The sequence below is a fragment of the Lethenteron reissneri genome, chromosome 25 (genome assembly GCF_015708825.2).
Source record: "Lethenteron reissneri isolate LAM-NWPU_2019-01 chromosome 25, ASM1570882v1, whole genome shotgun sequence".
Classification (NCBI taxonomy): Eukaryota; Metazoa; Chordata; class Hyperoartia; order Petromyzontiformes; family Petromyzontidae; genus Lethenteron; species Lethenteron reissneri.
This window is the reverse complement of record NC_083803.1, coordinates 15,938,529-15,964,498: the sequence shown is the minus strand read 5'-3', so window position 1 is coordinate 15,964,498 and position 25,970 is coordinate 15,938,529. Positions and strand designations below refer to the sequence as shown.

The window sequence follows — 25,970 nt, the reverse complement described above, 5'->3', positions numbered from 1 at the left end:
TAGGGTGTGTGTAAAAACGCAAACTCCAGTGTGCGTGAACATCATATAAACACACGTGTACAAGCATAATTGTGATCTGCAATACTGTTCCTAATGCACGGGATCACTTTTCTATTTAGTGACGGGTCATATGAGCGTGATATGGTGGCATCAGTATGCCACATCTAAAGCAATTTCCTGGGGTAAAGAGGTTTGTCTGTATAATTATACAGACACCGATGTCGCACAGCTCACAATGAATGAGGCATCTTAATGCATCGTATATATCGGCTCTCTTTCACATGCAATATGCACACTCAAGTTTGCGCAATGCGATATTTTAATATATGCTCTGGCACTGCAAAGAACATAAAACCTCTATTGGCGTGGCAGCCACACCGTGCACATTAAAACTCGACTCATTCACTTTGCGCAAAAAACTTCATTGGCATCGGTTTTATTGCACACAATAGACACTTCTTGACCCAGCGGTGATTGCATAATGCTTTGCGCATATTCATTTCGTTCAGTGCATTTCTGTGTTAGAAACAAAAAAAGTGGAAGGGTTGATGGTTAGTGGTGGAGACCAACGACAATGGCAGGCCAAGGAGGGAGCACGTGTGCAGGCTCGAGAGGGATTTTTGCACCCCGAGACTGAGAGATGGCCACAAGTGGGGAGGTCTTCACCCAGCATGGAAATTTGTTGGCCGATGATGATTGGCAGACAACTTCGCAGAATTGCCCTGCGATGCGTTTTCGGGTTGTACCGCGTCTCGTTTGGCAAGATGACCGATGGTTTTCTCCATGTCCTGGGAGCTCCTTCAAGCAAATGAACGAAGAAACTGAACAACACGCGGTAACAACCTGAAAACACACCCCCGCAACTTCGTAATTTCAACGAACAAACGACGGAGCATTGAACGGTGTAAAAGAAAATCGAGGCAGGGCGGGGGGGTGGGGAGTCTCACCGGCGCGACGGTTTCCCTCGCGTGATCGCGCGTCTCGCGCGTCTCGCGGAAGGCCAGCTGCACCAGCATGCCCATGGCGGAGGTGATGTCGGCCTCCACGGGCGAGCGCGGCGCTCCGCGCGTGGGATGCTGCGACGAGAAGAGCTGGCGCGGCGTCTGTCCGTACGTCTTGATCATGGTCTCGAGCGCACGGCGTTGCACGGGGTCCTCAACCGCTGACACGTCCATGCCGAAGTAAGTCTGCGGGGGGGGGGGGGCGGGTAGGGCGGTGCACAGTGAATGGGGGGGGGGGGGCACAGAATCGGGAGGGAAAAACCATCGGTCGTTTGTAAGGAAGACGTACGTCGCTGGATCTTTATGGCCGTCGAGTCAATTCAATTTTTGTTTAAATACGCAGTGCCTTTCCAGCGCAAATCTGCCGCTCAAAGCTCATCCATTCTGACAGAGGAAACAAAGGGAACCATCACTGACATATGAGTCAGCAATTATTCAAGTCACAGTGCACAGGTAGGCAAGTGATATGGAAATATCTATGTACTGGGTTTTACTTAACGTTAATTGACCTGTGTAACATCTGACTAAATCTTCTCTGACACTGCTTTCCATTTCCCCTGTATTGAAATGAGCACTTTGTAAGTTAAATTGGTGTGGAATTAGCATTTCTTCTTTGCCACATGGCTGGTATGGAAGAGTAGGTTAGATACCATTTTTTATTTTAACAATGCCCCGAAAGAACTGCAATAATAATGATAAGAATGGTAAGTGATCATTTCAATATTGATTCCCATTAGGAAACATAAAATGTGAATATATCATTAAAGTAATTTATAAGCCATGTTGGCTTTTGTTTAAAAATAGCCGCAGTATTGAATTGCAAATATAATAATGTAATTTGACCGTGTGATTACATTTCATTGTTTGTGTTGATGACATTTGAGAGCCATTTCAGCTGCAAACGCATCTCTACACTCCAGGAGAGCAAAACATCTTATCCGTTTGGGATTTATAAACTGATAATGAATTTAGCAGACTGCATTAAGGTGTTAATTAAAGTTGTGTTGCTTACAGTATCTGCTGTGACTATTATTATTACAAGACTATTTTGTCTGACTTTTTAACAACCGGTGCACTAAATTAAAGTTTTGAGAATGAGTTGGATGAAGTTGTATAAACGTACCCTTAGTCCTATTTCAAGCCTCATTTATATTCACATTATATTAAAATATTAATAACCAAAGACAGAATAAGTACATCGATTCAAGTTATTCAATTAATGAAATACGACGCAGCCTATCTTCACTCTCGAAACATAATCCACAACAGCGGTCATTTTCCACTAAGTGACGATGAAGTCACCACAGCTCTTGTGCCAGGCTAGATGCACCCACGTCAGTCCACGCCAAGTACCAAAGGCTTGCTGTGCTAACCACTGTGCCAACTTGAATTGGTGCGTGTAAGCACACTTGCAGACCAGGTGGCACAAGTGTGTACTCGCACACAACAGCAGCCATTCGCCACTAAGTGGCAGTGATGTCACCAAGGCATTTGTGCCAGGCCAGGTTCACTGTGATGCCACTCACACACACACAAAGACAAAGATCCCCCTATAGCTTGGACAGACTGTTAGGGCAAGTGTTGTTAGCGGGCACCTATGAAGGCTGGCACGGCACACGAGGGGGTGGATGGCCAACACCACGTCCGGCCGCCTTTTGTCTCCCGAGTGGCGATGTTTACACAATCGCACTGGGTACTCATTTGAATCTGAGTCGACCTAGGGGAGGCCCAGGACCGGTTCAGATAATCGTCGCTGGTGTTGGCTGTGGGCGGGATTCGAACTCGGGTAACCGGGTTCGTAGCGCAGTGCGCTAACCGTTGCACTACCGCTCCCCACACACATCTTGAGGCCACTGACACACATGCACACACAAACCTTATTGCTGACAATTTTACAAATGCAAACTAGTGCTTTACAATTTCACCTCCACAACCGCAACCCTCCCAGGGGGAGAAAGCGGGGTCGGAGGGGGGGTCGAGATCGGAATGACGGTGACGGGGACGGGGGACGCACGGCGGGGTGGAAGACGTTGATGGCCTGCACGGCCGCCTTGCCCTTCTGCTTGTGTCCGAAGACGAGGTCGATCCAGTGGCAGAGCGACAGCGACACGTTCTCCGACTCGAGTGCCTGCCGCTGCAGCAGCACGAAGAGACGCGGATCGCCAGCGCGCCCACAGCGGCAGCGTCACGTGGTTCACGCGGTCGCCGTTTTGCCGCAGCCCAAAATCAAATCCTGCTCCCCCGGGGGTGGTGGGGTCGTAAAGTTGGGCCGTGGGAGGGGTGGGGTTGGGAGGGTGGGAGGGAGGGTGGAGGTTTGGTGGGGGGGGGCAGGGAAGGATCAGGAAGGAATAAAAAAAATATATAAAACCGATGCAAAAATTTCAAATGAAGTCAAAGAACTGAAATACAACCAAAAAAAATATTTATATTAAGTTTAGAAGGGAAGAAACAGTGGCTTGTGTTCATTACGAGTGAATAAAGGAGGCATGCACAAAGGGAATTGTTTGCAAGAGGAGGATTAGATCAGCAACAAAGGAGCAGAAAAAAGGATTGGGAGAATAAAGACAGCCTCCTCAGACTTGAACTGTCCATTAAAAATGTACGATCTATTGATATATTGTCAAAACTGGGCAGCATGGTGCAACGAGACAATGTTAAACGAAGAATAACAGTAAGCACGGCTTCCCATTCATTCAAGGTCAGATTCTGTAGAGCTTTAAACAATGGCTCACTTGTCCTGAAACAAAACACGAATTAAGACAGCAAGGCAAACTTTTAATACGCAACGGCCAGTGCAGATTTCTACTCGAAAAAATGCACACATTGCTTCCCGTGACCGATGTCCAGATTTGGAACTGTACAGTGCGTGTGGAGAAGTCGATGATTTTTACTTAATTTTACCAGGTAAGAGCCCCACTGAGCTATATAGCCCTTTTTCAGAAGCGAAATGGCCACAAATGATAGCTCAATGAAATGGCTTATAATGTGGACATTTATGGCAGCCAAATGTATGTATATTGAACTTCTTCCGCACGTAGCCAACCGTGCTAATCGGAGGTGCGGGCGGGGGGAGGAAGGACAACAAACGAAACATAAAAAGAAGTTCGAAAGAAATGAGTTTCCAATCGAGATAATTGAAAAGTGCATAGCTCCAGTGGCTTCCTAATGTCGGATGGAAGAGCGTTCCAGACGGCCGCGGAAGCGCAAATACTCCAAACGGTAAACGGGGGTGTGCGATGGACGGGAGGGAGGCGCATTCTGATTGCGACGGTGGTCCAAGTGCGAGCGAGGATGGGACTCAAGCTCACCTTCGCGGTTGGCCAGGAACTCGGGCAGGTAGAAGAACTCGGGCACCAGCTCCTTGACGTCCGTCGTCGACTCGTAGGACGACAGACGCCACGTGGTCACCATGGAGTGGAACGTGCGGTCGGGAATGTCGAAGCTCTGGTCTGCAGGGTAGTAGTTCATGAAGCACTCTCAATTAAACCCATCCATCAAATCACGTTGTCAAAAAAAAAAAATCTCTTGGATAATAAAACTCTCAACCCTAACCGATCGATCAGGCTCCAACGAGAAGCAACACGGATGGACGTTTTTTTTTGCTTCACTCGGCAGTCTGGGATGAAGAGGACGCCTCAGTGATTTAATGAGCGAGCGCACAGATCACGCAAGATTCGCTTGAGATGAATTCCACATGTGGACAGGGGGGATGCGGCAACAGTTAAATTGAAAGAAAGACCAAATTGGATATAGTGGTGGCCAATAGAGAGATATATATATATATACAAATAAATGCCGTTGACCAAATCACCCAGAATGTGCACAATCTTCGTATGATCTCAGAAGCTAATCAGCATTGAGCCTCGAGAGTGTTTGCTTGGATGGGCAAATGCGATGTACCAACAAAGTATTGCTGGAAATAGACTTTGGGGTTACCTCGTGGACAGTAGCGAAGCTACATCAATTCCTCTCCAGTAGAACCCCTCTTAACGACGGTAATTGGTTCCACGAAACCGGTTATTTAGTGATTTGGTCGTTAAGCGAGTATAGGAAATACAAGTTAAAGGCTGCAATCTTTATGATCGCATCAAAAGTTACCCTTTTCACCCAAAAAAGGTACTTTATAATAACTTGACTTAAGCTTTCGTAATCCATATTCTCACCTGAAGACGATTGCTTGTGTTGCGATCGAAACGTCGTGATATTTTTATTATTTTTCTATGTACGTGGCTTTACCGAAAGACCCATAGAATACTTTATCATCTTTAAATGGATATTAACACATAAAGATAGCAACAACATTATAAACACAACATTAAAAGAAACATGGTTAATCAATGCATTAATTAATATTTACTTTACCTACAACAGCCCATCGTTAACAGGGGAATGGTCGGTAAGTGGAGGCACTACACTACAATACACTACACTATCCACTGGGCTCTATGGAGGCACTACACTATACACTACACATTGGGCTCTATGGAGGCCCGTCGCTAAGCGCTTAGTCGTTGACAGGGGTGGTCGTTAAGAAGGGTTCTACTGCACTGCACGTCCATGCTGCCACATCTACGCTCCCTGCTTTCACTGGACTGCATTGACGAGCGTGGCGATGTAAGGTCAAATAGCCACCACGATCTGCATGGTATGAGGGAGGCCCTCATCCAGTAGTGGATTAGCAATGTACAAGAGCGATATCGCTCATACCTTAAAATTCTCTTGGATATGGACCAAGTCAAAAGCAGACAGATGCACACGTGTTAATCCCTACAAATATCCTCTAAGCATATAGTTCAAAATCATAAAAAAATTTCATTCAGGAGCATAAAAGCTAGGATGAGAATGTAATCCATAGTACATGATTCAATTCAGTGTATGTAGGACGCTATCAGCCCAACATTTTCCTTCACAATCTAAATGCAATTTATTAAACTTTCAAAGCCCTAAGTGAATAATTAAACGCAAGTGAATAGTTCAGTGCATACTCTTTGGGTCTTTCAGTAAAGTCACGTAGATAGAAAAATAATAAAATAAATTAAATAACGACGTTTCGACCGCAACACAAGCAATCGTCTTCAGGTCCAGTGCACATTGAAACACTGTGACGTTATGTACTTTGTCAACACCTGTTCCCGTGGACTTTGGCCCATCACGATCCACTGACGATGCAACATTCACGCAGCGCCTCCTGGATGCTAATAAGTACGAGCGTTTACCCACGGCCTCACAGAGCGCAAGGCGATCAAAGCCATCTCTCATGTGCCCCACGTCGCGTGGCGAGGTTTAACGTGTGACGGCATCGAGCGGAACCCTTCTGTTCACGCTTAACTTTTGCAACCAAATCATAGTTCATGTTCATCATCACGTCCAAGTCGGAAAGGGGTCTGTGCAGGTTGCCGAGCCCATTTAGATACCCGATGGGACAATAAAACACAACGTGGATTTCCATAGCGTCGCAACGTGGCCGCATCTCAACGCGTCAACGGTACGGACAAGGGAAGGGGGTTGCAGGCAACAGGGTCAGCACAGGAGGAAGTGTGACCTTCGACTTAGCGAAGGTTGATCGGGGGCTTCAATAGAAGGCCTTGTGGTTCCTGGAGCGGAGGATGCATGGAAGGGGGGAGTGGAGTGATACGAGAGGGCAGTGGTAGGTGAGCACACTGAGGGGAGTAATCTTTATTGAGATGTAGCATTCGTGTCACGGCTAGGGTAGCGGTGAGCATAGAGTCGGCATGGAGAGAGGCGGCTTCGGAGTAGGCTGCACACTTGCCCTGGTATGCGAGGAACATCTTGGTGAAGGGCGGCAGGCGCACGAGGAAGTGCAGCACCGTGCCGCTGTTGGAGTAGTGCGAGCCGTAGTGGTACGGCTGCACGGGGGGCATGGGGTCGTCTTCCCGTCCACCCTTGCGGTATTCCTCCTCCAGCCACTGCGATCGACGCAGGTGCGAGGCAGAAGAGGCCGGAAGGAGAGAGCACAGTCAAGGCGACGTGAGTGCACTTGCAGGGAAGGTGGAGTCAGACGACACGTAATTTTCACAAAAGGTACGTTCAAGAGAAGGGGGGGGGGGGGTGCCCTGGGACGTCGGATTAGCGTTTGAAGTTTGAGAGGTGAGTTAAACAGATTTGAAAATGGGCTTAAAGCGTGCTAATGGAGTGTGCATCCTGTGCATTTTTATTCACTGTGGTGACATCACCGGAGCACGAATGCGGAATGCCAGAAAGTGACCCTGGAATTTTTATTCCCATTATTGAAGCTTCAGACTCGTGTTGGACAGCGTCAGACAAATGTTAATGATTATAAATATCAGGCAATTGTTCTCACCTTATAATTGTTAATGTACCGGTCCTCTTTTTCCTTACATTGGACAGCTATAGGCTTCACCAGGTTTCTGTTGACAAAAACGATCATTTTAACGCACAGCAAATATACAAATAGTCTGCTGTGCCCAAGGAAGAATAACATTTTTAACCATTGCATATTTGAAGCCAAGACAAATGGATCACCTAGACAGTAATAGAATACCGGCACATGAATTAAACAAAAGCTGAAAAGTTTGAAAAAAACACTAAAAGCATGAAGAGTGAAATAGATTGTGGAATTGCAGGACTTTAAGGAATGGCACTGGCTAGGGGAAGCCTTCATCCAGCAGTTGATAGACCATGGCTGATGATACCAATGACGATGGTCTAGGACAAAGCTTATTCATCAACACTGACAACCACTGATCGCCAGTTGCTTGACAGTATTCAGATGAAGCCTGTCAACAAAAGTGTAGAAATGCAGACTCGCCGATAAATATCGATTTTTCAGCTCTTGACACATGCATTGATTCACATGCCAAACAATCAATGTTTTGATTCATTCATATATGTTCGATGGAATGGGTTCACGTGGCACCTGCAGCCGCCTGTGGCTGCTATATCCACTGCAATGTTTAAATATAATTGATAATTCTCGAGTCAAATCGTGACTTTTGATTCACGATAATTCATCACATCGTCAGGGGAGAAGAATTGTTACACACCTCTGCAATGCAATATATATGCACTATATAACAGTCAAGTAAAACATACATAAAACACGAGCATTTAAACGAGAAAGGAAATCCCAATCCCATTCAATTGAATATGATTCTGAAATATAAAAAATTTACACGAACAGCGTGGACGCTGACAAATCAGCTGCATGAGCTCTCCGGCACGCAGCAAACTCTTGAGCGACACTCCGCTTCCATTCTTAGACCGTCGGCCGACGCCTCTTCCTTGGAGCGTTTGCAGCCCGATCCCCCACTTCACATTCTTTCTAGACGGGTTTGAATCATTGCCCGACAACCCTCGCGCGCAGTTCACATTTCCGCCGGTCGACGCAATCCCGGGCGCACGAGAGACGGCGAGGGGGTCAGAGCCTTTACCGATAGACCTTGGGGTCGGCGAGGTCGAGCGTTTCGCTCGCGTAGTCGCGCAGCACGAAGGGGAACACCGGGTACTGCATGAGGTCGTTGAAGGAGCGGCCCGCGTGCTTGTTGAGGTGCGTCAGGTACTCGAAGTTTGTGATCTGCCCGGCGCACCACAGCTGCGTGAGGGCCGACAGGTTGCCGTACTCGAGCAGGTTGGGGAGATCGGAGCTCAGGATCGTTTGGTAGACCTGGTCGCGCACCTGTGACATGGAATGAGGGACAAGTACTACAGTTAGTTAGTTTTTTTTATCAAAGCACGTAAGTTGCAAAAGGCTCGTCATGGCCAATGCTACCGATGCTGAAAAATCCTAGCAATTGCTTCCTACCCTCTTCTAGATTGCCCAGTCAGTACCCATCTTCCAATGCCTGCTCTTACAGTATCCCGCCATCTTGCCGCTAGGGCTTTCCCCTTGGTCTCTGACCTCTGGGCGCCACTCCAATGCCCGTCTCGGTGACCTCTGCCCTCCCCCACCCTGAGCCACGTCCAACCCATCACAATCTCGTTTTCCAGTTCTAAGTGACCCCCCCCGAGCAACCTGGCCATCACCCAAATTATTTGTGTATCAACACGTGCCGAGTGGACGTCGAATATTTACCCTGCAACCCCCCAATCAATATTCTATTATTATCTAAACGGTGGCCCTCAGTGCAGGTTTGCTCTGCGTGGAGGGGGCACCTTGGTGGAATCAAAGGTGAGCAGGAGAGTTCGACCATTGGTGAGGAAGACCTCCAGGGCGTTGTCACGGAGTTGCCACCAGCGCAGGTGCACCTCCTTGATGTCCTCGTAGGTCCAGGAGAAGGACAGAGCCTCGGCCTCACCCACACAGCTCTGCCCAGCCGATCGAGGGAAGGTCCAATAGAAAGTGTTATATTTATACTTTATTGTGAAAAGAGACAATCACACCTGCAGCCACAGTGTTTGCATGCCTAAGTAGCAGAAGGGAGACTAAGGGGCACAATAGATCAGCTTCACATTTTCATCACTTTTACTCCAATGGACATGATATTGCGAAAGTTTTACGTTTTAAATTTAACTGTTAATCACGTTAAAATATCCACAAATTTGGAAAGGTGTGTACCGGAGTCTCAGTTGCATCTCCAGTGCTGTCCTCCACAAAGTACATTCCAGTCTCTCCTGCAGAGGAACGGAGCCAAGCATTCGCTGAGCCTCACTCACAAAGCGCACAGTCACGACCACGGAATTCCGGGGGGCGTTGTTACATCTCAATCCCACAGTCTTCTTTGTAAAATGGGAGCGTTGTAAATAAGACTAAGATTTGCACTTGTATTGTGCACATCACGTAACAAAATGTCTCACGGTGCAGTTTTTCAAAACCTAGGGGACCTCCTTGATGGCAGCTTGTCCCTGTGCTGCGCGAGATGAACAACTGAAGCCCCCCGTTCCAAAAGTGCCGGCTCACAGGCCAGAGGACCACTCCACGCGTGCCCCATCATATCATCGTGATGCCATGCACGCTTCAGCCCGGCTGGCACTTACCGAGAAGCAGTTCCCCGGGGGTCTCTCTAGAGGGCACCACGCTGATGCACCGCCGAGTAAATCTGGCAGGAAAATTAGGGCAGGATTCACCATGGCAATTATTATTTTTATCAATTAAATAAGTGAAAACCCTGTGAAGACTTTGAAAGGGTCAACTGTGTTATGACATTAATTTTCCATAAAGTTATCTGAAGTCAATTTTCATAATTTCTGATGCGGGCTGTGATAAAGACACACAATGACCTACTCGTTTTTTAATGATGTTACCAAGTATTTAATTGCCACATTTAACCCGATAGCAGTCTGTTAACAAACTGCAGTGCAGCAGCAACAACATCGCCGAGCAGTTCTGAGTTCACTGGCGCAACATCAGGACTGAGTGACAATTACACCAAGCACTCGGCTGTCGGCGATTGTGTTACCCACAATGGAAAAAAAACTCTAAACATTCCTCAATAACACTGTGGCGCCTTAAGAGTAAATATACATGTTACCTTACTTAATAAAAGTTACCCTTTTCCCTTTCCATGGGACCGCGTATGGTTTGGGGCAGCGTGTCCGTTTGCCATCTTTCTATCCCCTGCTTTTCATAACCGGCTTGGCTTGTGTTGACGGTGTGTACACACGTAGGCTTTCGCGACCAATAGCATCCATAATGCAGGTTTTTTTTCGGTTAGATCGTGTAAATATAAATGTGTCGTTAAACCCGCCACCACTCGACACAGCCAATTAGTAAGATATGTCATGTAAATGGCATGTTCAGTTTCCGTGACAAACCTTACTAATTGGCTGTCGGGTGGTGGCGGGTTTAACGACACATTTATATTTACGTAATTTAACCCAAAAATTCCTGTATTATGGGTGTGTACCCGTGCGTCACAACCTGATGTATCGCGCCCGCACATTGCCTTAATAAAAATAAATATTAAAAAGTTAATATATATATGTAATCGATAATGTTTTGGGCAATGGCCCTTCTTGAAAGCGCATAAATAGAGTGGTATTAACAGTTGGAGATTGCACTTTACACTATGGGACCTGATGAGAATTTAATTAAAAAAAATTCTGAAAACTCGTATTGAAATTGGCATGTGAATAGTTACTTAATAGAAGCTATAGAGTAGCATATAAACATTCAATAATCAAAAAGTATGACTAAAAGCTCACGTAAAAAATATGAACAAAATATGTTCATGGAAAATTGCATTATGGGTTGCATGACAGAGGATCACGGTGAAGAGGTCATCACAGCCAATGCCATCGACACCGCTGCTCCTCGCCACGGCTTCCTCTCCCACCACCCCGCACCGTGGCTTATACACCATATGTTTCACAGTGCGGTGTGTGTGATCTCTTCCCAACTTTCTTCTCACCATTCGACAAGGGCATTACACGACTACAATGCAAAGTGGCTTTAAACGCTTCGGCACGTAATCCGACGGGTTCCTACTTGGTGGGCTCGCTCGTTGCCTTGTCCTTGACCGCCGACGAGCCCGATGAGCTGCTCTTGTCATCAAAGAGGAATGACAGCGGCAACTTGATGGCGTCAGCTGTGAGACAGAACAGAGCCATGCCACGCAATTATTACCTGAATGAGTGAAAGCCAAATGAGAATACGAAGAAGGAAAAGTAACGGTGGCGGTTATGAGGGGGAGATTAAGGGGTCGCGGGGTGAGCTCGAGAAAATAAGTGAGTTTTGAGTGCGGAGCGGAAACTAGTGAGCGAAGGGGACTGCTCAATGTAGAGGGGGAAGTTTGTTCCAGTGAAGGGAGGGTGGCAAGAAGAGAAAAAGAGCGAAAGTGTGGATTGAGCACAAGGAGGAAGAGGAGGAACAGAGAGAGACAGCAAAGGTTGAGAACGTAGAGGGCGAGAAGGCGACACACAGAAAGATACAAGCGTGGCAATTAATCCCCAGCCGCACGACGATGACCCTTCACTCACCTTAGAAACTGAAAGGCATTACGACGAACGTTATCGCTTTCGCCAAATTAGTTTATAAATATCTTAAGTGGGGAAACACGCTCGGGATGCGATGTCTTTGTGAAAATTAGTTTGGTGGAGGCTACATTTTACGTAGAGTACAAAGTTAAATAAAAATCAGAGGCAGGGCCAGAGGGCAATAAGGATGAAATTGATCCTCCCCGAAAATAATTAATGAGCACAATAATCTACTCCACAACTTCACACTGACACCAGGTTATTAAAAATCATTAATTTATTGTGAGAAGGATTTACAACTTTCTAGGCTAACTGGCAAGGTTATGCCATTAGTAGGTGGAGGGGGGGGGGGGCAACACCTCAATGTTTCTAATAAGCCAATTGGGTCTATTCAAGGGGGGAGGTGCCGCGGGGAAGGCCATGGGGAGGGCCGTGGGGAGGGCCGCTGAAGCGAGTTCAAGTGGCCGAGCTTCCTTCACAGTCACCTGCGCTGGTCCAGCGGTCCTTGAGCAGGTACTTGTTGGGGATGGTGATGTGGCAGCGCTGCAGCCGGCGTCGTTCGCGGTTGGGGCCCTCGGTGGGGTCCAGTTGCCAGGAGGAGGGACACGCCACGGGATCGAACCACACTGCCCTGTGCGGTGGTAGCGGCGGCAGCGGCGCCACAACACGGGTCACGCACACACGGCAGCACAGGCGTGGGTGTCAAAGCTGGACACCACGAGAGCTCCAGCCGGAGCCTTCCTCATCAATAATTAGCCTGTCTGTTCGTATAGTATTTGTTGTCATTTGTTGACCCAGGCCACCTTTAGAAGATGAGACTTGTTTGCGTTCTTACCTGGTTAAACAAAGGTAACCAATTGCTCGCCGCGACGACTATCATGCAGTAGCTCAGTGATATATGGAATGGTCATGGGTGATCACACTTCATCGACCTGCACTGACCAGCATGGTCAAGTGTGGTCAAATAAATCACAATAATCAATACGGCAAGAGGGAGGCCTTCATCCAGAAGGTGAGCGACAATGGGCTCTAAGTTATTAGTACTTATAATAAGCCCTCTGAAGCGTGTGCTCATAAAACAGATTAATATGCACAACGGATTTGTGTGTAAATTATTCATGCTAGTAAATATATTAATGGCGAGTAAGATGTTTTAAAAGTGATCGTAAATGCTGCACTAAGTACCACGATTATTAGGCATATAAAGATGTATTGATTCATCATATAAATAATTTCTATCCCTAGAGAGAGAGGTTTAACACAGTTTAAAATATTTAAAAGGAGCAGTTATGAATTTGCAAATGTTTTATGTATTCTAGTGGGGTCCGATCCCACATGCCCCTTATGCAAAGTCGCCATTGTAACAACATACATTGCAAGGTGATTACATCCAAATCCCAATCCTTGGTATTCAAAAGATCATTGAGGAGGGCACACTGATGAGACAACACGGAAGAAGGCACCATCGTCGTCACCTCTCGTGCGTGAGCTGGCGGAAGAGCGTTTGCCAGCAGCGCTGAGCACTGAGCTCCGCCTTGTAGGCCTCGCGGATGTGAGCGATCACCTTCTTGCGCTCCAAGCCCTGCCTTCCGGCCACGCGCTGCGTCACCTCCGCCGCCACGCGCGACACAGACCTCGCGCGGGTCTCGATGCGTCCCAGCAGCCTGAGTACACACCGCGGGGAGACAGCTGTCAAGATGGTCGTTCTCCTCCCGCCAATCCGAGACCTTGCAGTGACATGTGAATTTTTTGGGGATTTTTGTGAGGTGCTAGAAAGAGACGTGGCTTCGAGACGTACGCCTGCCCGTTGGTCGTCATGCGGCGCACCCAAGCCTCTCGGTTCGACTCCTCCTCCTTCTGAAACTTTTCGCGCTCCTGCAATGGAGAATCGCTCCGTCAGGCGATATTCATCAATGTGATGGTTCGCCTCGCATTAAACGTTAACCCGTATTGCAATGGAATAACTACATTTGTGAATCTAATCACCCTGAATGTACCTGATCTTGTGCCAAGCTTGGTTAATGCTTGGTTGGGAGACTGCCTGGCAATAGCAGAGGTGTTGTCCGCTGGGGCTGCGAGGTGGCCAGGAGATGGCAGCAGAGCAACAATTTGAATCCAACTGTGCAAAGCTTTGAGCTTCGTGGGGGTTATCCCAGAGCACTATCGCTTTCTTCCACATGCCAAACATCCCAATACATGAATACCGTCCTTAAAACAAGAAAAGAGTCACAAAGCTCGGTGAGACTTTCCTGATTAAATCAAGGGCATTATTACAAGTTAATCAAATTCCACTAGTTATTGCCTGTACATCCAAAACAAAAGCCAATTTGTAGAAATCACACCAATAGCCTAACCCTCAATGATGAGCTGCAGAGAGGCTGCGCTGGACCTGAGATAGAATTGAAAGTAGGCCACCCCCAGGCATCTCCTTGAACACATCAGGCATCTCATATCAAACAAAAAAACTGCGTTCAATTGCAAATCAGCATAGTCAATATTTACCCGTGGAGCGTGCCTGCAATGTCAGCAATACAATGAAATATTCCGTGCAATCAGAAGGGCCATCATCACAAATCATGATTTACAGCCCTTGGTCAATCCACTGATCGGTGAAGGCCACCTGTATGCGAGGGTCGTTTGATCATAGTTCACCCTGCAAAAGATCAATAAACGTTGGTGAAGGGTAGGGGGGGCCCAGGCCTAATTCAGGTAGCACTCGCCACTGTGATTATTAGCCACGACTTGGGACTGACCTCAGGTTGGCCTGTTTCACAGCGCAGTGCGCTGACCACTGTGTCACAGCTGCCCAGGTGAGGTACAATTAAATCAATCAAAAACATCTTTTGAAAATTTTGACTTAAAACTTTAGTGACTGTAGGAATCATATTCTTGGTTCTTTCAGTAAAGTCACGTAGATAGAAAATAAAACATATTTTTTATTTAAATTTTAATTAAATTTTCTAGCTAAGTGACTTCACCGAAAGAACCAAGAATATCTTTTGAAACTGTAATCGATAAGATTGCCCTTCATCGTTAGAATATCCCATGGTAAAATAACAATGATTTAATTCTATTTCTGTATATATTTTTTATACTGCAGAGGTGGCGGCCCCATCGGTGGCTCACCTCGCGCACGGCCTCGACCACGTCGGCCTTGGGCGGCGCTCCGGGCGGCACGCTCTTGTACCCGCACTGCCGCAGCAGGTTGAGCAGCACCTCGGCCGCTCGCTGCTCCTTGCGTCCCAGTGTACGCCCCTCCCGCCCCTGCTCCCGCAGCAGCTCGGACACGTAGAGCGCCAGCTTGGGCCCGTGCTGGTCGCCACAGGAACACACACGGGAGCCAAGTTCACAATTGAAACGAATTATTTGCCGCCAGCGGTGCATGAGCACAGATAACAAAAAAACGCAAAACTCAACGCATTCGTAAATTACACTATGGGGTCTACCACCTGACCGTGAGGGAACTTTATAGCCATAGGAAGAGGAGAAAATTAAGGAATTCAGTTGGGACTTGGAAAGGGTCTGAGTAGTACGGATGACCAGGAGAAGGAGCGATCTCCGACAGAATGGCCATCCCCATGAATGTGAGGCCTGTGCCGTCTCTTCAATGAAATTCAGTTTAAATGTAAAATGCAGCAGCCGTGAGAGTAATTGCTTGAAAATTACAGTTATTATTTGCGGTGCGATTGATATGACAGTGTAGGCTATAAACTTAGTGTTTATTTTCGCTGTCACCACGAACATAATTTTACCTTCAATTTGAGCCAGATGTAGAACTGCATTGCTAACAACCATATTCGTATAGTTGTAGCATTGCACCAAATCATGTAGCAAGTACATCCAGTCGAAATTCAACATATTTAAAGTGACATTTTTAACTGCCCCATCGAAGCCTAAATATACCCACAGTGGCATTTCTGGAGGCACATCAAGGCCAACTGTTATCATTGGATTCGTAGTTTTCAAACTCACTCACGCATGCATGCGTGCGTGCGTGCGTGAGTGCGTGCGCGAACCCGTGCCTGCGGCGGGCTGCTGAGCGTCTCGCGCAGAATCTCCTTGCAGTTGGGCTCCGCCACAACCTCCAGGCCAAGGCGGCGCTCGGCGGGGGACCGCAGCGGTGACAGCACGTGCACCAGCAGGCGGCCGAGCTGCGCGCGGAACGTCTCGCGACACGCCCAGAGGATGCGCCGCCACTGCTGTCGCGGAGCGTTGCTCTTCCCGCACTCCTGCTCGCCGAGCAACGGAGGACCCGGCGGGGGAGAGGGGGGGGGGAAATGGCCCACGGCTGTGAGCACATCTTTGTCCACGTAATCAACTCTCAATCATACAGGTCAGGCCTGAGCACGCATTAAAACAAGAATACAGATAATGCAAAAAACATTTGAATTAGGCAATGAGGGCGAAGAGATAGAACGTGTCACGTGTCATTTTCAAGAATTGCGTGGGGTCATGTGGGTGCCGAGTCACTGACCGTCGATGAGTGAGAAGCAGCTAATAAATTGGAAGCTGGATATATGCACACATTGTGAGCATAGTTCTGATGCAAGCAACACATCCTTACATAATCCTTGTGGGAGGAGGCCAATGGCAACTTCTCATACAAGCACAATTCAGATATAAGCCTAGTTGGCCTTGTTCCCAAGGGGTGTCCTTATTTCAAGCTTCTACTGTAATTAAGCCAGCTTGCATGTAAAGATATTTCATTCATATTCCCCCAAGCACGGTTAACCCGCCCACGGATAATGGAAAGTTAATGGTCTTGTCAATGAGCACCTGGATTCATGGCCTATTGAGCCACCTTTCGGGAGGCAGGGTGGGCGTTTCGTGCTGTTTTCCTTGTTCGTGTTAAGTAGCTTGAATTCCCATAGAGCATGGATGCTTGATGAGCTGCACCGACTAATGGTGATAATCGTGGCACATGCAAGCAACTGAGGATTCAGCGGTGAAGGGCACCGATTCTCTTCCGTGTGGACCAAATTTTATAAAAATAAACTTGGCAACGTGCGTTAGAAGTCGAGCATTCTGCCAGGCAAATTCGCCACAGGAGGCATACATGTAAGACAAGCAGCCTCTGTGAAGACAGAGCACTGTTTATTTTGTTGGCCATCGTATAGCTAATGGTGGCATAAATTTACTTTTCAAATAAAAATGAAAAACTAACTGTGCTTTCAGCTGGGTGTCACGTTGACGTCAAATATTTAATGTGGCATGAATCACCACTCACATATTATGCACAGCACTCAAACAAAGATCTAATATTTTTCCAACAAATCACCCGTCAGCTTAATAGGGTTGACCATATCTGGCAGCTGAAAAAAAAAATTTGTTCTAGAAATGAGTGATGCATTTCAAACTGAAAACGCGCAGGTATGTATGCAGGCAACTGGACATACGGACAGGTTTGTTCGTATCTCTGAGAGTTCACAAGTTCAATTTTGATAAGTAGAGGAGTCCCTGTACTCAACTGCCGTCACTGACAGAGTGATGGACAAATTAAGTTCCTTGTGTTTCAATATACAGTAATCTACATTAATCCATTATTACGGAAACATTACTAAGATGTCTGTCAAGTGTTAGAGATGCAGAATTATGAAATGCTTGTAAAATTATGAAATCGCAATCAATGACCAGTGAGTAAACAGCTGCAGAACTTAGTTTTATGACTCCACACATATATAAGATGTTTAGCCCATTGGCCTGTTGCTTTTCACACCAGTATTATCCTGGAACATTTGATTAAGCAAGCAAACTACTGGAGTGGTTTCAAGCTTTTAGTTCTCATCAACAACAAATACTGCCGGGTTACCAGCTGTTATTGGCAAGAGTACTCCATCTAAACTTTGGGGCTATATATATATGATTTTACCCATAAGGCACCACAACAATACATGAGTTTGTAACAAGTGAGGAGAAAATCGTATAAACTAAATAACCGCGACCATATAAGGTGGCAGCTGCCAGCTTGTGGGTAATATGCAGTACTGCAAATCTTCGACCCCCTCCCACGCATCTCCATGACTCACGACTGCGATCTTGAGACCATCGAGCATCATGTGGAAGATCTGTCGCTGGAAGGCCAGGCGCGTGCTGACAGCCATGGGCCACTCCGCCCTGTCCTCTTCGTCCGACAAGGGGGAGCCGCAGTGTATCGAAGGCGGCTGACCAGCTGACGGGGTCATGGGGAGGTCGGCTGAACTCCACCTCATCGTGAACGGGGTCTGTGAAGGTCAAGATTATTCCCGACTTACACTTAACGGCATATCCAGCAGCAGCAAATTAAATAAAAATGTTGGCCATTAAAGTGTTTTTTTTCTTTTCAAGAGGACTATATGCCGATGTTTAGTCCTTATAATTTAGGCATATTATAATGATAGGAGGCTTTGGTGGAGGACTTCTCCGGGAAGGTGATTGATGATACCGTTGATTAATTGTGGCAGACAACGATTACTGTTTAGCTTGCTCCACATAGCTCCCCACTCTCTTTCACGTTACCAGGACGCAACATATTACGAAATATTCACACACAGCCGAAACGATTTTATTTCCAATCATATATGTTCGCCTGTTAAGACAGACTATGTTGTTTTTAATCATTCATATTTCATTAAGCTGTGGCATACTGCACAATAAACCCAGTGGCCTCAACAAACTCTGGGCCCCCACTACCCCCACCCCCCACCTCCGTGAGTTTCCCTCCTCTAATCGTACGGGCAGAGCCACCCTTAGGGTACAGCGCATCGGGTGACCTCCCCAGGCCCTGCGCTTTGGGGGGCCCCGTGCTTCGACGTCATGCGTGTATGTATATATGCATGTCGAGCTTCTTTCGCAACGTACGTAGCCAACCGTGCTAATAGTTTAGTTGGACAGTATTGTCGGGGGGCCCACAGTGTGGCATTATTAGTCCTGGGCCCCCGCACCCCCCCCCCCCCCTCCCCATGGACGAGTACGGGATGGGACACCCGACCTTGGAAGAGGATGCGGTTGACGGCCATGACGGTGACGCGCTGCAGGCGCTGGATGAGCTCGGCCTCGGGCGCGCGCAGGGAGTTGTCCTGGCTCATGCGGCGCTGCACGAGGCGCGACAGCTCGTCGCTCGCCACGCTGCGCATGCGCATCAGCAGCAGCGTGTCCGACTGCGGCGCCATCGACGCTCCGGCGCCTGTCGTGCAGGCGCATGAACAGAAACGATTTATTATCTGAAAACTATTCAAGTTTGCTAACTTTGTGTTGTCCGTCAAAATCAATTTCCATGCAACATCTGTTCAGGCCCTATCCCTCTGCACTGTTTGCTTCCAGCTCATCAATGGTTAATTAGTGAACATGCTAAAATAAACAAATATTAGCATATTTGTGTGAATAAATTCAATTGGCAGCCATTTTCAAATGCCAGACGCCGGCTACTCGAGGCGGACATTACTTAGACGGCACAGCTCGACAGGCGGCCGATGCGGAAAGGCTTGACCCACCCGCGTCATGTCCCAGGGTGCACAGCAGCGAGGCGTCGGGCCGGCCGAGCGGAGGCGACCCCGTAGGGAAGGCAAAGGGGGCGAGGCGCTGCCGGGGTTGCCGCGGTATGATGGAATCTCGCACCACCGAGGTTCCTACCCCACCACAAACCGACCGAGTAGGCAAAACATTCAATGGTGTCGTGCCATCCAACCAGGCCGTAATTTGAATATACAAGCATCCATCCTCTATGAGAAACTGAAAAACTGACATTTCGATTTAAAGCTTTCGTGACTGCAGGGATTCATCTTGTTGGTTCTTTCGGTAAAGTCACGTAGAAGGGAAGTAATAAAATAATAAAAATAAAACATAATAAAACAATTCTCACGACGTTTCGGCCACAACGCAAGCAGCCGTCCTCAGGTGAAAACCAGGTCTGTCGAGGCGACAGCGTCTACCCTCACTGGGCAGACTATACTCGTCTGTGCAAAATAGCGCCTTCGTGATACCCACGCGCGACAAAAACGGCGCGAAAACTATAAACATAAATGTGTCGTCAAACCCGCCACCACCCGACACAGCCAATTAGTAAGGTTTGTCACGTAAACAAAACATGCCAATTAGTTATTATTACAGCACACGGGTGTGTTGGAGAGTAAACCCACAACATTTACAATTCGAGGACGACATTTCAACGGTAATTACAACCGGCGATATAACCAAAAACGTTGGTCGCGAAAGCCTACTCGTTAAACCGAATACCATATACGCGGCGCCGCATTAACATCTTCGGCATTAAAACACCGAGCCCTTTTCGCTTCACGCGATGCATAGCTGGGTGCCGATCGCCCACCTGCGATGCTGCGGCGCTTCTGCTGCAGCGCGTGGTGGGGAGCGCTGGGGAGCACGAAGGAGCTGGTCATGCCCTGGCTCTCGGTGTCGGCGACGGAGCGAACCAGGTCCACGGCCGCCTGCAGAACCCTGAACTGCAGCGCCACAGCCACGCCTAAGGGGGGAGGAGGTGGTTAATGACCCCAAGTTGGCGATGTTAAACCAACTAAAACTAAACAGGCCCACTATACACAGCTCTTTTTCAAAAGTGACCTGGCCACAAATGATAGCTCAACAAAGTGACTTATCATGTGGAAATGTATTGCAGTCAAATACTCGAAACGCATGTTATGTTATGACCTCCACTGATCATTTTACGATTTTGTTTTCACATCACGGGAGCTGTAAGGGAGTTCCGCGAAGAGGATATTTGGCCTACTCTTCCACGCTGACCAGACGTCTTGGAATAGGTGGTAATAGTGAACACTTTAACCAAATGCACAACAACCTGCCCAGGATCGGTTCAGAGGCAGGGGGGGCATTGAAGAAGCGTGCCCCATTGTTTCAACTGCCGTACCGGGAGATCGAGTCGAGCTGGCAACCTCTGGATTGCAAGTCCAGTGTGCGCTGCTAACCATTACGCAAAAGCATGAGTCCATCACTCCATTGCAAATATTCCTATGTGGACAGGATTGACATACATTTTCCACCGACCACGACATCATCACAGCCCTTGTGCTCGGCGCACTGATAGGCAGACATACACACACACACAGAGAAAGACAAAGAGCCCCCATATAGCCTGAACTTTTAGGGCAAGTGCTGTTAGTAAGCACCTATGAAGGCGAGTACAGCACAGGAGGAAGTGGGTGGTCAGCACCAAGCACAGATGCCCTCCTCTCCCCAGTGGCGATGTTTACACATCGTACCAGGGACTCATTTGAGGCCGAGTCGACTGAGGGGAGGCCCAGAACCCGTTCAGTTTATTGTCACTTTTGTTGGCCGTGAGAGGGAATCGAACTCGGGTCACTGGGTTCGTCGCACACTGTGCTAAGCGCTACACTACCACTCTCCCCACACACAGAAGAGACAAAACAACCACAAACACACACGCAGTCAAAGAGACAAAAACAACAACGGCTGTCACTCACCACTATTCTATTCTTGCGTGTGGCAATATGTTTCTGGCGCTAAATGCCAATGGCAAGGTCTGCTAGCCACGACAGGGCTCCAGGAGAGAGTTCATGTAATTTTGCTATGTATCCACTGAAAGAATGCAGTGGCATGCTATGTGGTCCATAGTGTGAGTTGCATGGTCACAATTCACCACTTAGGGGTGGTGATTTCACCACGTTTGTGCCAGGCCAGATGCACTTTATGCTATGTCAAGTGTCAGAGGCTCCCTGACATGAGGCCACGGAAACAGACCCAGGTACTGTAGGTGTGTCATATAAGACACGGATCATCCATTCTTCTTCTTCTTTCGTATGGCTAATGTAGATGCAGAGCAACAACTACAATTTCACATTCAGTTCGTCAAGCCAGGAGCAGCGGAGTTGTGTATTGCTGCGATGTCTCCTTCGTATTTGTGGATCGAACATTGTATTGTTGGAGGTTGTACGGTCTGTTCTGGATGGCCACAGTTACACACTGGAGAGTTTTTAAATTTTCAATTTGGAGTGGAAAAATATGGCAGCGAGAAATCACGACGAATGCCGTCAATGCGGCGACCGAACATCGATCATCGATCTCCCCGTCTCCAGGGCAACAACAACACACCATCCATTTACACGCAGACAAAGATCCCCGGTATAGACTAAACAAACTGTTGGGGCAAGCGCTGTTAGCGAGCACTGATGAAGGCCGGCACGGCGCACGAGGGGGTGGGTGGCCAGAATCACATCCGGTGGCCTTTGTCTCCCAAGTAGCGGTGTATTTATACCACACCAGGTACTCATTTGAGGCTGAGCCGACCTAGTAGAGGCCCAGGACCAATTCAGATAATCGTCACTAGTGATGACCATGAGTGAGAATCGAACTCGGGTCGTCGGGTTCACAGTGCGCCGCGCTAACCGCTACACTACTGCTTCCCGCACACACACGCACACACACACACATGCATGCATACGCGACTATGATGCCGGCGAGGTGGCGAGGCAGGTGCGCGCATCTCACCCTGGGTGCGTGGGTTGGCTGAGCCCTGCAGGCAGTTGAGCAGCACCACCAGGTCGTCGAGGAGGCGCAGGTACTGGCCTCCGCCCGTGCTGCACGCGTGGATCGTGGCCGCCACGAGCAGCTGCTGCACAGTCTCCCAGGAGCAGGCGGCACTCCCACTGCGCCAGGCTGCGCCAACGGAGACAGCGGGCGGGCGGTTCGTTCGACGCTGCCCGCATCGGTGGCGTCGCGTGGCTGCAATGGGCCCTGTGTGGCCTCCTGTCTAATGTCCCTCCATGTTTATAGCCCAGTGGAGTGGATATGCGCCTATTATATTTCGATTTAAAGCTTTCGTGACTGCAGGGATTCATCTTCTTGATTCTTTCGGTAAAGTCACGTAGAAGGAAATAATTAAAAAAATTAAAATAAAACATAATAAAATCATTCTCACGACGTTTCGGCCACAACGCAAGCAGCCGTCCTCAGGTGAAGAACAGGTCTGTCGGAAAGACAGCGTCTGAATGACACGTCGTATGACGCTGTCTTTCCGACAGACCTGTTCCTCACCTGAGGACGGCTGCTTGCGTTGTGGCCAAAACGTCGTGAGAATTATTTAATTATGTTTTATTTTGTATTACTTTATTATTTCCCTTCTTACGTGACTTTACCGAAAGAACCAAGAAGATGTGCCTATTAGTTCGTTAGACTATTAACGACGAAGGGTGGGGGGTGCGACCGCATGGGACACCGCTCCCTACCCGCCCTCGGCGATGCCCGTGAGCAGCGCCACGATGTTGCAGAGCGTGGAGAGGAGGCCGCTGTCCAGCAGCACGTCGGCCAGGCGCGTGCACGCCCCGAAGAGCTGCAGCAGGGCGCACAGCAGGTTGTGCGCGAGCGGCGTGTCGTGCAGGGAGCTCTCGGCCAGCGCCAGCAGGGGCACCCCCCAGCGGCGCTGGAACGACGGGCACTCGCGCACCGCCTGCAGCTCCAGCCTGGTGACACACGGCGGCGGCGGCAGGCGCCACTTTGAGTTTCACTTCGCAACCCCCCTCCCCCAATGATTATCTTATTTGCCTGTGGAGTCACGTGACGTCATACGACGTGTCATTATTTCACGCCGTGCTTTTTGTGTTGAGTCTGTTGTCCTTCCCCCCCCACGCTACACCTTCGATTAGCACGGTTGGCTACGTATGGTGCGAAAGAAGTTCAACATACACACATACAAAAGTCTCCCATCTCCCACTCTCGTCTCCAGGAATCCCATCTCTCTCCGTTTCTTCTCGGTTTTGTCGTCTCACGAATCGCTGTGCGTCTCGGCGAGCCGTACCTCTTGGTCAGGAGATAGCTCGGCGGGCTGCTCCGAGAGCCGTCGCGGGTCATCGGATCGCTTCGCTACTTAAACGATGTTTTGACAAATAAATACCTGCCCCAATCGTGCGATGCAGCAGCAAACAAGCTGTCCACTGCTGCAGTCAGGATGAACTCTTTGCGAGACAGAGAGATTGTCGTACTCCTGCCGATTAGTCTTTTGGCTGCCTAACACACGAGTAACAATTTCAAGTGCTGTGGGTCTATGAAACTATTAGACGTGCAAACCATTTGTCTCTCCTCAATTCGGTGTCGTGGTTCAAACCCACGCTTCCGTGTTTTTGTTGTCGCTATTGTGGTGCATGTAATTCGCTTTGCACAACGACAAAAGAACAAAGGTAAAGAGCCTCCGTATAGTCTTAACATATTTTGGGGCAAGTGCTGTTAGTGAGCACCTATGAAGGCCGACACAGCGCACGAGGGGGTGGGTGGCCAGCACCACGCCCGGTCGCCTTTGTCTCTCCAATGGCGATGTTTACACACCGCACCAGGTACTCGTTTGAGGCCGAGTCGACCTAGGGAAGGCCCAGGACCGGTTCAGATAATTGTCACCAGTGTTGACCGTGAGCGGGAATCGAACTCGGGTCGCCGGGTTCGCAGCGCGTGGCGCGCTGACAGCTGCATGGCCGCCCCCCACCGCACCGCAGACGGATAAGCGATGAATTAGACGAGCGTCGTCATCGTCATCCGCACGTACTCTTCGTCGAGAGCGGAGGGGCAGGCAAGAAGCATGGAGAGGAGCGCCTCGGCGAGGCCGTGCGTGGCCGCCCGCTGGTGCAGCTGGTTGGCCAGCAGGTAGAGGCCGTGCATCTTCACGAACGCCGCCTTCTGATCGTCCTGAGACGCGCTGGAAATAAACGTCCAGCAGCTGCGCCGACGGGCACACCAAAGAGTGGGAGAACGCGTCATTGTTGTTGTTGTTTTTGTTGTTACGGACGTCAAGCGGCAGGTGTGCGAATGTTTGTCCCGGGTGTGCGCTTTTGGAATCTCCCGTCTCTTAAAAGCGCAGCACTGGGTGAAGGATTGAACTTCACGTACACGTATAGCCCTTATTGTCAATCCACCACGGGATGGGGGGCCCTCCCACGCCACGCGCACTGTGGAGGTTGTTTCACCATACTTCACCACACTGGTCAGTGTGGGTTTGTAAAGGTGGGGAGTGCACATGTAGGAGCGTAGAAGTATGGTTCGAAAATTGATTATGCTGCCATAATAGAGGTTTTTGGGTTAGATCGCGTAAATATATAAATGTGTCCGTTAAAACCCGCCAACACCCGACACGTAACAAAACATGCCAATTCGTCACTCGTGCAGCACACCGGTGTGTTGGAGAGCTTGGCTCTATTATGGATGATATTGGTCGCAAAAGCCTACGTGTTAAACTGATTATGCTGCACTGCCCTTTGCTGACCACCACGTAGCCACCTTTACAGCAAGCAGGTGAATGTGCATGACTGCACACGAACCTGCCTACTCTAAACACTGCTTTATGGCATGCTTTTACAGTTATTTTCAACTTTTTTTTGTTATTTGTTTTGACTGGCATGTTTATTGCAACTTCAAAGCCCAACGCCTCGCATCGCATGAGCGTGTGCATGAGCGTGTACAACGAGAGGATTATTTACGAGCGCTCGCATTTTATTTTCGGACGATGCGCATTCGTTTCACAGACTCTGCGTCGCCCGGCAAAAAAATAAAAAAAAAGGTCCCGTCGACGATAAAAAACAAACACGCAGCGAGAATGCATTTTTGAAAGCGGGAGGTAAAAAATCCCGGCGAATCGAGAGCGTGACCCCGACCGTGCGTGTTCGGCCTCCGCGAGCACGAGCCGTCAGTCACCTTGACGACGGCGAGGCGCTGCAGGGGCGAGCGGTGATTGGCCAGCACGAGCAGCGTCTCGGCCGTGAGCAGCTGCTCGGTGACGAGCGGCAGCATGGAGTCGGGCAGGTTGAGCAGCACTCCCTGCAGCAGGTGGTAGAGGCCGCAGCACACCAGCATCAGCCCGTCCTCCGGGACAGAACTGATCGGGGGCAGCAGGGGGAGGCAGGGACGTCGCCTGGCGTTAGAACGCGCCGAGGGCACACGCGCTCCGGGGCTTTTTGCGTGCACGCGTGTAAGAGTAAGCGTGACGCGTGTAAGAATAAGCATGTCAGAGGCATGGAGTTCCTCTTGACGATACTTTATCGCGCACCGGCACGACACAGCGAGGCCTTTATCTAGCAGTGGATTGACAAAAGGATTATATTATGTGCCGATTCAGATTTATTCACTCCA

General features: G+C 48.8%; 1 protein-coding gene across 1 annotated transcript in view; it reads right to left on the bottom strand.

Moving 5' to 3' along the window:
- The window catches only part of LYST (lysosomal trafficking regulator), a 135,309-nt gene that overhangs the window by 13,593 nt on the left and 95,746 nt on the right, over window positions 1–25,970 (bottom strand). The window contains 27 exon segments of the mRNA XM_061559492.1: window positions 948–1,187; window positions 3,016–3,165; window positions 3,167–3,234; window positions 4,310–4,450; window positions 6,772–6,928; window positions 7,324–7,390; window positions 8,414–8,658; window positions 9,135–9,287; window positions 9,538–9,593; window positions 9,957–10,018; window positions 11,407–11,506; window positions 12,380–12,525; window positions 13,370–13,558; window positions 13,693–13,769; window positions 15,021–15,206; window positions 15,917–16,123; window positions 17,921–18,088; window positions 18,090–18,115; window positions 18,862–19,056; window positions 19,364–19,498; window positions 20,197–20,349; window positions 22,350–22,479; window positions 22,481–22,517; window positions 23,087–23,320; window positions 24,394–24,533; window positions 24,535–24,564; window positions 25,536–25,716. Of these exon segments, the coding sequence (XP_061415476.1) occupies window positions 948–1,187; window positions 3,016–3,165; window positions 3,167–3,234; window positions 4,310–4,450; window positions 6,772–6,928; window positions 7,324–7,390; window positions 8,414–8,658; window positions 9,135–9,287; window positions 9,538–9,593; window positions 9,957–10,018; window positions 11,407–11,506; window positions 12,380–12,525; window positions 13,370–13,558; window positions 13,693–13,769; window positions 15,021–15,206; window positions 15,917–16,123; window positions 17,921–18,088; window positions 18,090–18,115; window positions 18,862–19,056; window positions 19,364–19,498; window positions 20,197–20,349; window positions 22,350–22,479; window positions 22,481–22,517; window positions 23,087–23,320; window positions 24,394–24,533; window positions 24,535–24,564; window positions 25,536–25,716 (3,673 nt within the window).